At 44.9% G+C, this 16,448-nt stretch overlaps 1 protein-coding gene across 1 annotated transcript in view; it reads right to left on the bottom strand.

Moving 5' to 3' along the window:
- LOC142563833 (uncharacterized) overlaps positions 1–16,448 on the bottom strand; it is a 91,043-nt gene that overhangs the window by 64,759 nt on the left and 9,836 nt on the right. The window contains exon 2 of the mRNA XM_075674477.1: positions 14,292–14,440. Within this exon, the coding sequence (XP_075530592.1) occupies positions 14,292–14,440 (149 nt within the window). The remainder of the gene's footprint in view (positions 1–14,291; positions 14,441–16,448) is intronic.

The raw sequence follows: 16,448 nt of genomic DNA, 5'->3' as shown, positions 1-16,448 counted from the left end.
CTTGCTACACGAAGTCTTTCTTTCAATGTTTGATTCCCCCCACATCTCAGGAGTGGAACCACCTTCCCTGAAGTATCGTAGCTATAAACAGATAACAAACTTTTTTTTGCAAAACATTAGCTAACATTGTATAATCATGAGAAGCATTGTATTACCAGAACTCACTGCTCTTGTTCGTTTGTCTTACTCTACTGCGTTTTACCCACTCCTCTCTTTAATGGCGTATGGCCCTGAGCGTACTTTAAATAAAGAAGAGAATAATAAAGTGAACAGTGACTACCAGAGTTTCAGTGAACATGAAGCATCATTCCCTCAAAATTGCACTGAGCGGTTTTCAAGGCTTTAGAATTCTTTGCACTTTCACGTAACAAATTAACACTACGAGGGAGCATGTGTTACTTGGTGATAATGCCCGTCAATCTGATTTGCAAGTAGCAGAGGACAGAGTTTGTGCATTACTAAGAAGGAGCTCGCTACATGACGAGAAAAAAACAAGCTGGGACTCAACTCGTTACTTCTCCGATTGTCATAAAACGGCCTTAAAAATCACGTAAGCTTGTATGTCAAATTTAAGCATTCCCGCTCGGTACGATACAAAACTGTAGACTGGTGCTTCCCTGGTAGCGCTCACAGCCCTTTATCTGGTAAGCTTTATTTAGTTTGAACTACGTGAGGCACATAGTTCAAGAGGAGCTGTTGTCTTTATGGTGACCGTTGTGCTTCTTATGGCTTGGCATGGGCAGCTTGCAAACCAATAATTCTTTATTTTGTCCTTCCTGAAAAGAGAAATCATGAAGCAATGGCGAACATGCCAGCAAAGAATGGTGAAAAAAAGTTTGTACAATTAATGAACAAATCAGGGTTCTAGTTGAAGTGTTCAGAAACATTCCTTGCGAGGATTCTGGCGCTGTGGCGACACATTCACTGTTGACTTGTACGTCCAGAGACAATAGAGTCCAAAGGGGGGATCAAATATGAGCGGCTTCTTGGAGGCTGGAAGCAAAAGAAGAAAGCCTCAATTACTATGTTGGAAACATGGGTGAGCTTGTGATTCATGTATGGCTAAGAACAGTGCACAAAACGCTCCATGACAGAAAAGCACGGCGAAATGCGAAAACACCCGTGTGCTTAGATTTAGGTGCACGTTAAAGAACCCCAGGTGGTCAAAATTTCCGGAGTCCTCCACTACGGCGTGCCTCATAATCAGAAAGTGGTTTTGGCACGTAAAACCCCAAATATTATATTATATTATTACAGAAAAGCACACACACAGACAACACTGTTCTGAGTGTACATTTCTTTCATTGGTGTTCCTGTGCGGGCTGTACTTAGTGAGGCCTCGATTAAATGTTTTGCCAGCTACTAGGTAATAAACACAGTGATTTTATTACGTATCAAATGCTATTAATCTATCTGTATCACGGGAAGTACATTTGCACTAATGTGCAGTGAACTGATCGCAGTGTATCATTCATGCAGACAGAACCAAAACAATGTATTTTTATACTGTACTCCATGTTAGAAATTTTAGCAACGCAGCAAAATAACAAGAGCGTTGTTTGAATTGCCTTTGAAGAGCATTAACCTTATTATGATTTTCCACCTTGAAAGAAAAAATTGACTACAGGAATCTGTTCTATCCGCCTCGCACCCGAAGAAATTAAAAGTTGAAAATGCGAAGCAGTGTTTTTTTACTCACCGGTGCACACACCCAGAGGCTGCAATGGTAATCCGCTTTCTTGTGTAGTTTCCAGACAGACTGGGCTCCGTTCCAGCGAGGAGTTTTCACGCTAGCTAGAACATTTTTTCAAGCAACCCGCCATTACTCGGCCAGAGGCAGCGGATCACTGACGACGGTGGCCGTGTACGTAGACATTACGCCAGTGAAATTCCGCAGCTGATAAAATTCACCGTTTTTAAACGTGTTCGCCTGGTAGCGGCTATCGAATGTCGGACGCACAAATTGGCTGAGACATTATTGTTGCCTAATTAAAATGAACCTGCGTGATGCTTCAAAGAGCAAAGAACCACCCCGTTCGCGAATATAGCCGCGGTACAAATTGAATCGATAAACGGCGCGGACTGCAATCGATACCAGTGGGCTGCTGGTTATCACACGTCAGTGAGGTCTCAAAACCTTTATTCAAGTAATAAAGCACAGCTTTTAATAACATCGGTTTAACGAAAAACAATTGTCTGCTTATTTTGCCAAAATTGCATGTTAACTATCTTTGACGGTTATTATATGTAAATTTACAGATCCAATATTTCGACGGGAGCACATGTCACAGACATGTGCTCCCGTCTTGGTCTCATTAGCGGCTGTCGCAGGATTGTGGTGTGCTAGCTCCTTGCCTAGTATGAAGTTTACTACGCTAACACACAGCATGTTCACGTTTTTCCGCGCTATATGTCATTTGCATGACGGCCGAGTTGAAAACGAGACATATAGTGTTCTCTGCGTTTTTGTATTGTAAGTTACTTTCTATTGTGGAAGTTCTGGGAGTCTTATTACGCAAGGAGTGCGAACGTAAACATAAACACATATGTGTGTCTGAAATTTTGAATTACCCATAATACCCTTTACGACTGATAAGTGGGCTACACGGGCTGTGTGAATCAGCTACCGTCTGTTGCGACGCTCTTTCGGGTGGTAGAATGATGCATGGTGCGCGTTTATTTCTGTACTGTTGTAAAAACCATTTGTTTATTCACTCAATACAAATGTACGGCTTCTTCGTCGCAGTACAGCTTAGTTACGCGGTGAAGCATACTAAAAGTGGGAGGGGGCCACTATCAGCCACCATAGTATGTCAACTTAGGCCACCTGAGAGGCGGCGGGTTCGCGAGTGTATGATTAAAGAACTCTTGTTATGTCCAGTGACAGTGGCCCCTTTTCACTTTTAGTATGCTTCAGCGCAGTACATTGCTTAGGCTTCACCGCGAAATATTAGTGTATTGCGAGAAAGATAAACCTAAAAAGCCTAATCATGCAAAGTTTCTTTTGGAGCTTGCTACACCGCAATACAGGGGTGTAAATAAGCATCGTGTAGTAAAGCATACTAAGAGTGGAAAGGGCACATAGGTTTACACTGTGCTCATCATTTTTAATTGTGACATAATTTACAAGTGCATCTGTGCTCGTGGTAAGCTTCATTGACAATTCTTTGTACATTACGAATTCATATTGGAGGGAAGCTTACTAAAGCACATTCGCCATTATGGTACGTGTTATTCACCTTCAATGCAGGAGCACAATGCGGATTCTTGCGCCTGCTTTTGGCTGGACTGCACATGCTCTTTGAGAATTGATTCATTGTTCATAAGTGCACTGGTACTTTACTCTATACTGGAGGGCTCAAGTTAATATGGAAGCACAGTTTTTATTAAAGGGACAAGATGTTGCAGAGATGGTTGCAGCACAGCTTTTTTTTCTTCTTCCAGGCACGCTTTCTACTTGAAGCTTCCATTGCAGTATTTCGAACCTCTTTAAACCAGCACATAGTGTATATAAAATTGGACACTGATTGGGAACATCACCTCAGTTCATGCCTATCTATAGTAAAAAGATGTAGCACGACCAGACAAATTAAAAGAAAGGGGTGGGCTGTAGCAATACTAAGTGTTAATTGGTGCTTTATCCTTTCCCTTGAGTTTTCTGTTTTTGTGCTTTTCATGGATATTCCGCAGTAACCATGCGAGTGCCGAACTTGAGCTTGTTGGTTTCAAGTCTCGTGGTTGTTACTAACAGAACAGTGCGATAAACGAACAAGGGCTTGGAGGCATTCATTCACCTTGCTTGCCTCATGGTGCTGCTTCATAAGCACCGTGAGCATCCAGGCCAACTAGGAAGGGAAGTTTGTTGCAATTGCTTCTGAACTTTATTGCCACCAAACCAACAGTGCTCTCAATGACAGCTTTTGGACAGTAGAACGCTTGCACCCAGCAAAGTCTTAAGAAGGAAGCATTCAGGATGTGCAAAATGGGCCTTTGAAGCTGGCAGCATTACTGAAGGGGCTTTGCCCATCTGCCCTCTTTATGGATACACAAAGATGATTTCCTCTTTAAGGGGGATTGTTTCAGAGGTCATTACATGGCAACAGCGTTGGGTGTTTAGTAGCTTGTCTTTGCCCACTGTTAATAACCTGTTCGTTCTCCAGTGCCCCTGTGAAGTGCCTACTTTTTGAACACAATGTGCTCTCCATGTATGCATGCATTTTTTAGCTTGTAAAGACGTCCATTACCCCTTGCCTCAAGCTGGTCCTTGCTGATGTCACCCAAGAAGGCATTGGGGAGTATGGCAATGTACACTTATAAAACACTGTAGATACCAGTGAAACCAAATTAATGGAGCTGCTGTTCTTTTTTTGTCCACTCCATCCTTGTTAGTTACAATGAGCAATGTCCGAACAGAAGGCATATGTAGTTGGTCGTGCATAGCCTGCACACTAAGACTTGTTGGCATGTTATGACCTTAGCACAGTGTTTATATGTGAAAACCTTCTGATGTGTTGATGACTTCCTTCACTTTATCACACTTTGCCTGATGGAGCCAGCAAGTGGGTCAATCAGATGTTCAACAGGCTTCCCACTAGTTGTCCCAGAGTCTCCTTTACCAGGGGGCTGCTCATAGATATCTGTTTTCTTGACCTTGCACGGAACTTAAACCATGGCCACACCTGCTAAACCTATAGCATGCGATCAAAAAAGTGCTATACATCATGTTGCTCGAAACTCGTGACAAGTGCTACAAGGCCTTGAGGAACACGCTCATTTATTTACGCCGTCATCATACTGTACGAAGCTTCGCATGATAAGTGCGAGAATTAACATCTGCTGGTTTTTCAGTGTTATTCCAGTCCAGCTTGCTGAAAGCTAGCCTGAGTGCTTCAAAAGCAAATGACCGCTGCTGGACAAGAAGTGCTTAAAACAAGGGTTGCTATAACCACGTATGTCACACGAAATGAAGAAGGCCACTGAGTATACAGGCGGTTTACTTCATATCCAACAAGCTTGGTTCTCCCTTTGCTAGTGAGTGAACTCAACTTGCGCCGAATACATGGCCTGTGACAAACTATGTGCCAGATGCTGTGTCCCCTGCAAAGCTGAAGATGTGTATGAGATCCTGACACCCTGCAGCGGCTTCTACACTGGGCAAACAGGCTACTATAAGAACGACTGCCTTTACTAATATGCGAATAGCATGAAAACGGGCAGAAATTTGGCTATTCATTGGACCTTACTGCAGGTGCAAGCCACTCTTCCACCAGATGTGTGTTGTTCACAGAAACTGGAGGTGTACAAATGCATGTAAAAACTATGATGTTTGAAAGTAGTAGAGTTGAACTATATTCTGCACAAGCAGTGCTACCTGCAGCGCTGGTACCTTATAGCCACAATTCATGGCTGCACCACCATGCAAAGGCACTATTTTTCAATTATTAATTTCTATTGTATTTATGGTCAATTACATATCAATAGCAATTACATATCATCCACGTTGTGTGCAATATGGTTAAATGTCAATTATGATAGCCATTCCTAATCTGAAATGTAACAAAAGAGCAAATATAGGCAACAAATTGCAATTCAGAGAGACAACCAGTGCACAGGATAAGTGACAAACTTCCTTTTATTGAAAAAGAAATGTCACATGTGTCATGCCACCAGCAGTGGGTAGCAATCTTTCAAACTTGGATGGCAGAGGCAGAACTTGGCAAAATGCTACAATCGCGCTGTATAACGGCCTTGGACACAAACAACCGGCATCATATTGTACAGAATGAAAGGGCAAGAATCCATCTAAGAACAGTCTATGGCACCGCATACTTGACATGGTGTAAAAAATGTTGACATGCCCGATCCATAAAGAAAAAGCAACTAACACAGAAAACATGCCGTAAAATGCAATGTGCAGAGTCAAAAACCAAGATAAAACAACCCCAAAAAGGTTTTGCTAAGTCTTTTAACGTATAAAACTGTCAAACTGTCTCATCAATTCTTAATGAATCTGCACAGCTGAAAAGGAAGAAAAGAAATCCCAATAGCAGGGCTGTAGGAAATGTCACCGAATAAATATACTTTGCTTACCAACGATACCTGTGGTTTAGTTGTGGTCTGTGTATAAACGTTTCCTGTTTAGAATGGTTTAGCGAATAGGAAAAAAATGACCATAAGAGCACCAGGTGTATGCATAGTCTACGCACCAAAAGCCACTGCTTTCTTACTTTTATTTTTTTCTCTACTACTATTCATGAGTATTTAAGTGCCTTAATAGCACTGCTAACACCCTACTGCAAAACACAAAATTGGGCAAGTTGTGGCATAACGAAAATTGCAGTTTCACTCATTATGTGAAACAATGATGCAGTAGCTGGTGAAATATGCGCAGGAAGCTTACCTCATGCAGTGTTTGTTGAAGTGAACACTTGCCAATGCAAGTCGGTAATCTCCTTAGAAAAGTCAAATAAGTAAGAGTCGCATTTATTTGTGGGAGTTGTGCCTCCCAATGTTGAAGTGGAGAGACTCGACTTTTCTTCCTCCTCTTTCATATCCGGACTAGGCCACTGGTCTACACCAAAACAACCCTCACTGCCGAATTTGTTTTGGTTTTCTCAAATCTATATTTGGGCTACCCATTGCAGGTCTCGCACTTAATCAAAGAATGAATCAATGAAATGAATCAATTCTCAAAGAGCATGTGCAGTCCAGCCAAAAGCAGGGGCAAGAATCCGCATTGTGCTCCTTCATTGCAGGTGAATAACACGTACCATAATGGCGAATGTGCTTTAGTAAGCTTCCCTGCAATATGAATTTGTAATGCACAAACAATTGTCAATGAAGCTTACCACGAGCACGGATGCACTTGCAAATTATGTCACAATTGAAGATAATGAGCACAGTGTAAACCTATGTGCCCTTTCCACTCTTAGTATGCTTTACTGCACGATGCTTATTTACACGTATTACGGTGTAGCAAGCTACAAAAGAAACGTTGCATAAATCTTTCTCGCAATACATTAATATTTCGCGGTGAAGCCTAAGCAATGTACTGCGGTGAAGCATACTAAAAGTGAAAAGGGGCCACTGTCACTGGAGATAATAGGAGTTCTTTAATGATACACTCGCGCACCCGCCGCCTCTCAGGTCGCCGAAGTGGATATAGCATGCTGGCTGATAGCGGCCCCCTCCCACTTTTAGTATGCTTCACCTCGTAACTAAATGTACTACGGTGAAGAAGCCGTACATTCGTATTGAGTGAATAAACAAATGGTTTTTACAACAGTACAGAAATAAACGCGCACCATGCATCAGTCTACCACACGGAAGAGCGTCGCAACATGCGGTAGCTGATTCACACAGGCCGTGTAGCCCACTTAGCAGTCGTAAAGGGTATTACGGGTAATTCAAAATTTCAGACACACATATGTGTTTATGTTTACGTTCGCACTCCTTGCGTAATAAGACTCTCAGAACTTCCACAATAGAAAGTAATTTAGAACACACAAACGCAAAGAACACAGACATATGTCTCGTTTTCAGCTCGGCCGTCATGCAAATGACATATAGCGCGGAAAAACGTGAACATGCTGTCTGCTAGCGTAGTAAACTTCATACTAGGCAAGTAGCTAGCACACCACAATCCCGCGACAGCCGCTAATGAGACCAAGACGGGAGCACATGTCTGTGAACGCGCAAACGGAGCCCCTAAGCCACTCTGCTCCTCCGCCACCCCAGCTGCACGGCTGCACCACTCGTTTCAAGCACAGCACACCAAACACACATTCAGCGCTGAACAATGGGCGGTCGACGCAGTTGCATTTACATGACTTGCAGTGAGCAGCACATCCCTCGATGTCCGTTAAGCAAAGTCGGGCACGGCGACGCCACATCGCGGTTCGCAGAACTTCGCTGCCGAGGCGCTAGGCCACTTCGATATTTCAATTGTCACCACCTCTGGGTTCTCAAGAAAGCACGAGTAACGCAACGCAGATTACCGCCAGAGCTCACCGAGGCCAATGCCGCACCGCCACTACTCACGGCTTTCCGCCAAGTAACACAGAACCTACAACCAACACACAAGCAACGCACGCACAATCACATGAGCAATATTGAACAACGCGCGGTGCAGAGAACGATCACGCCGAGGACGAACACGCCACTGCGTCGCTCGGCGCCAGCATCGCGCCATATAGAATAGAGAAGATCGCGCCTTGTCAAAAATCCCTAAACGATGCTGTCCCTAGGCACCTAGGACCAGGTCACGTGAGGGATTTTTGTACGACTAATAGACGCACGCTCCGTTTAGCCAGGCGCGTGACGAGTCACGTGGTCAGGCGGCGACCCACCTGTGGAGAGCGCTTGCGCCAAGCCGGCGAGTGCGGCGGCACTCAGCGGGGTGGGTCACGTTATGCGTTGCCAAGGCTACGGTGTAGCTGCCGTCAAATCAAGGCAAAATTGCTGGTGACGGCGGAACTCGGCTCGACATGGTTAGTAAAGCTTTCGCTTTAAAAAGAAGGTCGAAATTTCATCTATGCAAAGTCCCAAATTTGTTAGCGCTGGTACAAAGGCTTAAGTCGCACAACACGCACCGTGGTTGCTCAGTGGCTATTGTTAGGGCTGCAGTTTTGGGCTGCAGAGGGCGAGGTTGCGGAATCGAATCCAATGGCTGCTGCCGCATTCCAATGGGGGCGAAATGCGAAAACACCCGCGTACTTAGATTTAGTTGCACCTTAAAGAACCCCAGGTGGTCGAAATTTCCGGAGTCCACTACGGCGTGACTCATAATAATAAAGTGGTTTTAGCACGTAAAATCCCCTACTTTAATTTTAAGTCACACAACGTGGACTATTTCAGGTGGTAAGCAGCGACGCTGTCATAGCGGAAGGCCGTGTGGCACGACCTCCTAGTCAAAGTGCGCGAACGCGTCTGACGATCTTGTACGGTCCGAAATAGCGGCGTAAATACTTCTAAGTCCTTGTCGGCGTACCGTGTTCCAAACCCAAACGCGGTCACAAAATTTGACTGTGTACGTGAGCCGTTCAAATGGTGATGTGGGAATTGCATGCAGAAACAGGGGTGATGGGCTCTGCACTTGCTGCGTAGGGCTACAGTGCGTACCACAGGCATCATTCCTTTTTTGAGCATGCGACAAAGTTTTGCGTCAATGACAGAAATGGCGCTCCGGTGTCCACTAGTGCAAGTGCAACAATAGCGTCTACGCATATTTCGATGCGTAGGGTAGGAGGAACGAAAAGGGTTCTACATAAATTGAGAACGACGCAACGAGCTATGGAAAGAAGAATGATAGGTGTAACGTTAAGGGATAAGAAAAGAGCAGATTGGGTGAGGGAACAAACGCCAGTTAATGATATCTTAGTTGAAATCAAGAAAAAGAAATGGGGGGCATGGGCAGGACACATAATGGGGAGGGAAGATAACCGATGGTCATTAAGAGTTACGGAATGGATTCCAAGGGAAGGGAAGCGTAGCAGAGGGTGGCAGAAAGTTAGGTGGGCGGATGAGATTAAGAGGTTTCCAGATACAACATGGCCACAATTAGTACATGACCGGGGTAGTTGGAGAAGTATGGGAGAGGCCTTTGCCCTGCAGTGGGCGTAACCAGGCTGCTGCTGCTGCCACTGCTGCTGCTGCTGCTGATGATGATGATATTTTGATGACGTTCGTCTGCAAAGAGCGAGGCCTTGTAATGTTCGACACGAACACAGTTCTTGCCTCCAGAACTGCGGTGACTAGTTTTCCCGCTGTTCAGTGGAAGTGAATGGAGTCGTCAAAATGGTGAGCGGCGATCATGGGCAGAAGCATTGGCGCTGTGGGGAGAAGTCGGATGTGATTCAGGAGGCGACGAGAAGGAACTGGAGGGGTCTAGTATTGTGCAGTTAGGCGAACTTGAGGTACTCATGAGCGACGTCTGTAGAAGCGTGCCACATAACCGGGGAAGACACAATAGAAACATATTGCGCGATTGTCTGGTGTGCACCAAATGTCCAGTGGTGGCTGATAACCTGGTGAGAAACGCGACAGGAAGTCGACGTGGGTGTACAGTGGGCAGTGATGACGGAAACGTCGGTGGCAGGTTCTGCGATACAGGCACTAGTGGCGGTTGACGCGCGTACGGTACAGCTTCAGACACTAGCTCTTGTGTCAAGTTTCGCAAGCTTAGAGTCACCCAAGGTCTAGGGCGTCTAATGATAGTAAGTAGAGACAGCTCCCGAGTGAGTTCGGCATGATGGACTCCTTCATCTCGCAGAGCAGGAGTCGTGGTCGGAAACTGCGTATAAGCTCGAAATCGAAGCATCCTGGTTCGAAGAACGCTGGGTGAGGGAGCGTTGTCTGCGCAGTTCATCATAACTCTAACATAGGTCAACAGCTTCGTCGACGGTCTGGGGCATTTTAAAGCGCAGCTCTTAGACGCCCGCTCCTACGGAGAGCGTTGGCGTCGGTCTCGGCGTAAACGAGTGACCGAGCACAACAGTGGACGATGAAAGAGCGAACTCGGCGCGGCAGATGAAAAAGGACGTGAGCCGCGAACGGCCAACACTAATGTTGGCGGCTCCTTCTGCGTGAAACTGTTCATGCGGACACGCCCGGCCGCTTGATGCATACTCGTATGTGGACTCAGCTGGACCGCTATTTTCATATATCGTCTGCTTGCGACCGCTCTTGCTTGTTTGGTTTGCATGGTTTTTTTCTCGTTCGCGATGCTTTCGGTTGTCATGGTTTGGGGTTGTTGTGTAACCTGATTGTGTGCGCGACGCGAAATGTGTAGTAGTTTCTGGAAGTGAAGCATAACCAGCGAGAACTTTGAGCCTTCAATATGTCATGCATAAAAGCCGATGCGCTTGACCAACAGATCGGATTTTCGACGATTGCCTTTACTGCTGCATGTTTCTCCGAAATTCTTTGCCTGATTATATTGCGAAATGAAAACTCGTTCCAGGGTTGTAGAAAGCCTGACAATCCCCACCAAATTTGTGACGCGGTGTAACTACAAAGCCAGAATGGAGAGAGAGAGACAGAAGAAAGAGGAAAGGCAGCGACGCTAACCAGATGGGTAGATCCGGTTTGCTACCCTACGCTGGAGAGAGAGAGGGGAGGGGAAGGTGAAGGGATAGTAAAGTAGAGAGAAAGAAAGAAAGGAGCATAGACAGACAATCACAGTCGGTCACTGTTACCGCATGCCGTCACCGCACAGCACAGTAGCACTCGCAGCACTACAAACATCTGGTATGGCTACAGCCGCTTGTCCAATTTTGTTGCCCTTAAAAACTGCAACGGAACCCTTGTCGGCCTCCGCTCCGATGACTTGTGATGTCGGAATTCTGAAATTAGTTCCTCTGTTAGAGGTATTTGGTCAAAGCGCGTTATCGCAATTGCGAGCGATCGTGTCTGTAAACTCTAGCGAGGGCAGTCACAGAGAAGGTGTTGAAGAGTCTTCTCGCTAGCACAGTCATCCTACGAAGCGTCGTTCTGATCAGAATTTCTGATTCAGAATGCAAAAGACTTAGTGAAGGCCACCCTAGCCATATTCGACAGAGCAGGGTAGCTACGCGACGGCAGAATCCAGCTGGAATGCAGAGGCGTAGAGGGAAGTTTAGGTTGTGGAGCTGGTTGTTTTGAAAATTTCCTGCGTTGCACAAGGAGAACGTGATGTCGCGGCTTAACATTCGAAGTTTTCTAGCAAAACGTGCCCTTGATAACGGTATCGACTCTTCTTCGTCTCCTTGAAGAGCCGACCGAACACCGTTGTCGGCGTGCTCGTTCCCTATGACGCCGCAGTGACTTGAAAGCCACTGAAATATCACGTGGTGTCCTTTCTCAGTCACGGTATGGATTAGTTCTCTAATCTCGAATATCAATTGTTCGTGTGGTCTACGCCGCAGGGCTGATAGCAAAGACTGCAGTGCTGTCTCCGAGTCGCTGAATATTGACCAACTTCGAGGTTGTTCTTGGCTGAGGAGACGAAGTGCAGCGCGAAGAGCTGCAAGTTCCGCAGCCGTCGGTGTCGTTGGGGGACACGTGTTGAAACTGATGGTTGTGGCTTTCGCTGAGAAAACCATGGCTTCCAAAGAACACTGGAGAGTTGCCGATCCATCAGTATAAATATGTACGTGGTCGGCGTACCCCTCATTCAAAAGGAGCAGAGTTAGTTGTTTAAGAGCAGGTGATGACAGCTCAGATTTTTCATGATTCCTGGTACGGTATGTGACATGCAGAGAGACATGCAGCAGAGTAGGCAATCCTTGAAAATCCGAGCTGTGGCACTGCAGGTCGAGCCAAACACCATGAAGAAATCGATGGCTTAGTTGCTGGGGTGAAACCTGATGGAAGGCAAGTGTAATAATCCGAAATCGTAGTACAAAATGATGCTTGCGGCCTTTGTGACGGTAGTGTTGCCAGATGGTGGGAACGGGCACGGACAAAGTGCCTAATGTGCACTTTCAACACTTCCACCGCAATGTGTGTTTGTCTGTGTTGGTCCCGTGCGATTACATTAGTCTCTAGTGTCGATGTGCATTTTGGCAAACCAAGACAAATCATGACAGCCCGTGCTTGAATAGCCTGTAGAGCACGATGATTTGTCTGGCAAGTGTTGGTCAGTACGAAAGCCAGAAGGATAAACAGACAGGTGTGTTGCTCGAGCGTCAGGCATAGAGCGTGCGATCTGTGTCCTCGCGCGAGGCGTTGACGGTGCGCCTGTCTTCTTCCGTACCGTATATGTATATTTTATTTATTTATTTATTAATTATTTATTTATTTCAAAATACTTTACAGGCCATTACGGTACTACAACCGTAATTACGGATGCAGTAAGGGGACCGTCGTTGAACAAATGACAAAAAAAAAACGATACATGAGAGCTAAAAATGTTTACAATGATAACGTGTTTGCAAAACAGTGTTACAAACAAAAACGCTAAAGCAATACAAAGAATTGTCAGGAAAGGAATGAAAAGTACAGTTCACGGTAAGATAAAAAAACGTATATCGTAGATAAACGCGTATCACTCGCGCAAAATAACGCACACAGCGCGAGCGCATAAAGCAACAGTAATTTAAACAACAAATTGAAAAAAAAGAACAGAGAGACATGGCACATATATGACACGTATTATATGAGATGGCGTATGTACGGATGAATATATTTGTTGTGATGGAAACTGCGGGTTCAGTAGTTGCATGTATTTATCATTGCTCATTTGCGCGACAGTGCTGTTAGGAAGCGAATTCCATAACCGAAAACCGAATTGGTCGTGGTAGCGCCGAGAAGTGAAATACATTAGTGCTCCCAATAATGCTGTGAGGCGTAGATCATTACAAAGTCGTCGTGACGTGCAATACGCGTGACACACACACACACACACAAATATATATATATATATATATATATATATATATATATATATATATATATATATATATATATATATATATATATCATTGCTTTATTTTATATAATAAGAACATGTTATTCCCTTATACTGTCCTTGGTGTTGTTTGTCGGCTTGGTATGTGTCTACTAAAAATGTGGCCCTCGGTCTCCGTTTCCTTTCTTCCCCTGTACATATACATATATGAAAGTGCAAATTACGGTGCTCTGCATCGAGCTGCCGTCAGTTGCAATTCGCTGCTCGAAGAAGAAAGACGTGTATGCTTTGCAGCAGCACTTTGAAGTGTGGTGAACGCGGTATTGGTAACAGATCCGGGACACCAAAGAAGTGCGATGTAATGCTAATGCATTTTTTCTCTCATGTACTGCTTAGTTACCACTGAATTTACATTTGATGAATTCTTAACTGACTGAAAACTCAAGTCAAGTAAAACTACCTTTTATTTTTGACATATAGTTCCAGATATCTAGGCTGCATGCAAAAAGCTCGAAGACTCGGCTTGACGTGGCTTGTGCGCTGTAAGGTACAGTTATAACTATTCACATTTCGCCTTTATACTAAGAGAATCAGTAACGCTTCATTTACATAATGAAAAGAAAAGTACATTGGGTTTACACAGCCAGTAAAAACGCCTAGTACGATGACAAGATGTGCTTTTCAAAACCAGCGTCATACGCATTAACAGATATTCACATGGGACAAATGTTTCTTTAGGATGAACCTATCCACGATATTTCGAGCAGTCCAAGTACATGGCGTTTTGAAAGGCTCGTCACGGATAATTCATTTCGGAAATTTTTCCGACATGGGAGTAAGAAAAACCTCATGTATTCCGGAAGCATGCATAATTGATGGGCATTTGAATTATTATAGCGCTTACGTTTTGTTGTCCTTTATGAAGTTACTCGAGTAATTCATTGTCTCATTATTGAGGTCAGATACTTTCAAGAAAATACACTTTCTTGTTACGCTATGACTGCTATTAAAGTTGAAGCCATGTAACCAGAATATCTTGCTCATGTTGAATGCCTGAAATAAAATTGAAATGCCTGTTAATGCCCAACCCGTAGGGCAGCGCTGTTGATATCTTTTTTTTTTCAATTAAAAAGAACAGACAACGTCATAATTACAAAGGGGAGCACGTGAGGCCTCGTCACTGGCCTAGGCCAGCACTGCAGATCAAGGATGAGGTGGCACATGCAAAGAACTAGTACAAACAATGTGGACGCGAACAAACCACGCTTATAACTTTCTTCGAAAGGATGGACAGTTGCGCGAGTTGGTACAGTAACATATTCTTAATTTTTACCGCAAAGTGACAAAGACGAAGAACGGAAGAATTCTTCGTGTGTGTTACTTTGCTCAAAAAACTAAAGGCCTGTGGACTTGCAAGTGCCGTTACGCTGACACATTAGTTAATTTCCCAGAAATATTGCATAAGCTTTTGCGAAGCGAAAAAATGAAGTTTTGGCTTGGTCCACAAAGTTGCGTGCAAAGCTGTCTGGCTCGGGTGTCAGTATTTTGGCACAGCGCTGCCGTGAGAAACCGGTATGCTGTCTAAATGAAGACTCATCCAGAAATGTTTACGCAGGTATTTGCCACTGAGCATACGAATTATATACGCGGTCAAAAGTGCAAAAAGCGGGAGACAGATGCATAAATTTGCAGTAACAACCATAACAGTCACCGTTGTCTATTTCTGAATTTCTTACTTGATGTGAATATCGTAAAGCAAAATCGATGTTCCAGCACTCCACGATGTACTTGTCGAATGGTAACAACACTTTTGCTCTTCTAGGGAGGCGCCAGTGGACGGGGCGGAGTGAAAGCGCATCTCGGCTCATTAATCCAAGCAACAACGCGAAGAAGCACCCGTTACCACGCATGCCAGTTGCTGTCCAGCAAGCGAATGAGGCAGCCGCTGATGACAGATCTGCTACACCCAAGCATCCCAACCCGTGCGCTATGCTAGCAGAGGACAGACGAAGTAGCGCGGGCACGTCAATTCCGAAGCGCCGTGCGACTAACAGATCGGAATCAAGCAGGGACAGCGAGACGACCAGTACCATTAGAAAAGCAGGTCACCGCAAAACATCGAAACACTCAGGAAAGTACCGACGATCAAGGTCCAAGAGGCCTGGTGGGGTTTCCGAGGGAGCCTGCCTGTGGCCCTCTAGGGCCGAACACATAAAACATTAAGTCCAAATAGTGGGTAGTCACCATGGCCGTGTCCCAGCAACTTCTCTACGCAGCGTTGAACGTACGAGGCCTTAGGTCTTTGCAGGAACAGGTGCAGCTTCACCTGCTTGTGTCAAGGAGGCTCCTACACTTCAACGCTGTGCAGGAGACGGAAATTGGGAGTGATCACGAGACAGAAAGGGCTTTGCGGCCTTTTCTGGCTGAGTACAATATCTGCGTTTCGCATGCTCTTGGTTTATGCCTGGGCTGTTTCCTTTTTCTGAAAGAAAGCCTATTTTATTCAGCATTTAGTTACCATGTAGACACTGAGCCAATTAATCTGCAGAAAACTAAAGTAATGTTTAACAGTCTCAGAAGAGAACAGCAATTTACAATAGGTATCGAGGCACTGGAAATGGTAAAGGAATACATCTACTTAGGGCAGGTAGTGACGGCGGATCCGGATCATGAGGCGTCAATAATCAGAAGAATAAGAATTGGCGGGAGTGCGTTTGGCAGGCATTCTAAGATCATGAACAGTAGGTTTACATTATCCCTCAAGAGAAAAGTGTATAATAGCTGTGTCTTACCAGTACTCACCTACGGGGCAGAAACCTGGAGGCTTACGAAAAGGCTTCTACTCAAATTGAGAACGACGTAACGAGCTATGGAAAGAAGAATGCTGGGTGTAACGTTAAGGGATAAGAAAAGAGCAGATTGGGTGAGGGAACAGACGCGAGTTAATGACCATCTTAGTTGAAATGAAGAAAAAGAAATGGGCATGGGCAGGACATGTAATGAGGAGGGAAGATAACCGATGGCCATTATGGGTTACGGACTGGATTCCAAGGGAAGGGAA

The sequence above is a fragment of the Dermacentor variabilis genome, chromosome 11, assembly GCF_050947875.1.
Source record: "Dermacentor variabilis isolate Ectoservices chromosome 11, ASM5094787v1, whole genome shotgun sequence".
NCBI classification, from domain to species: Eukaryota; Metazoa; Arthropoda; class Arachnida; order Ixodida; family Ixodidae; genus Dermacentor; species Dermacentor variabilis.
Note: the sequence above shows the minus strand (reverse complement) of the source record. Positions and strands in the feature narration are given on the sequence as shown.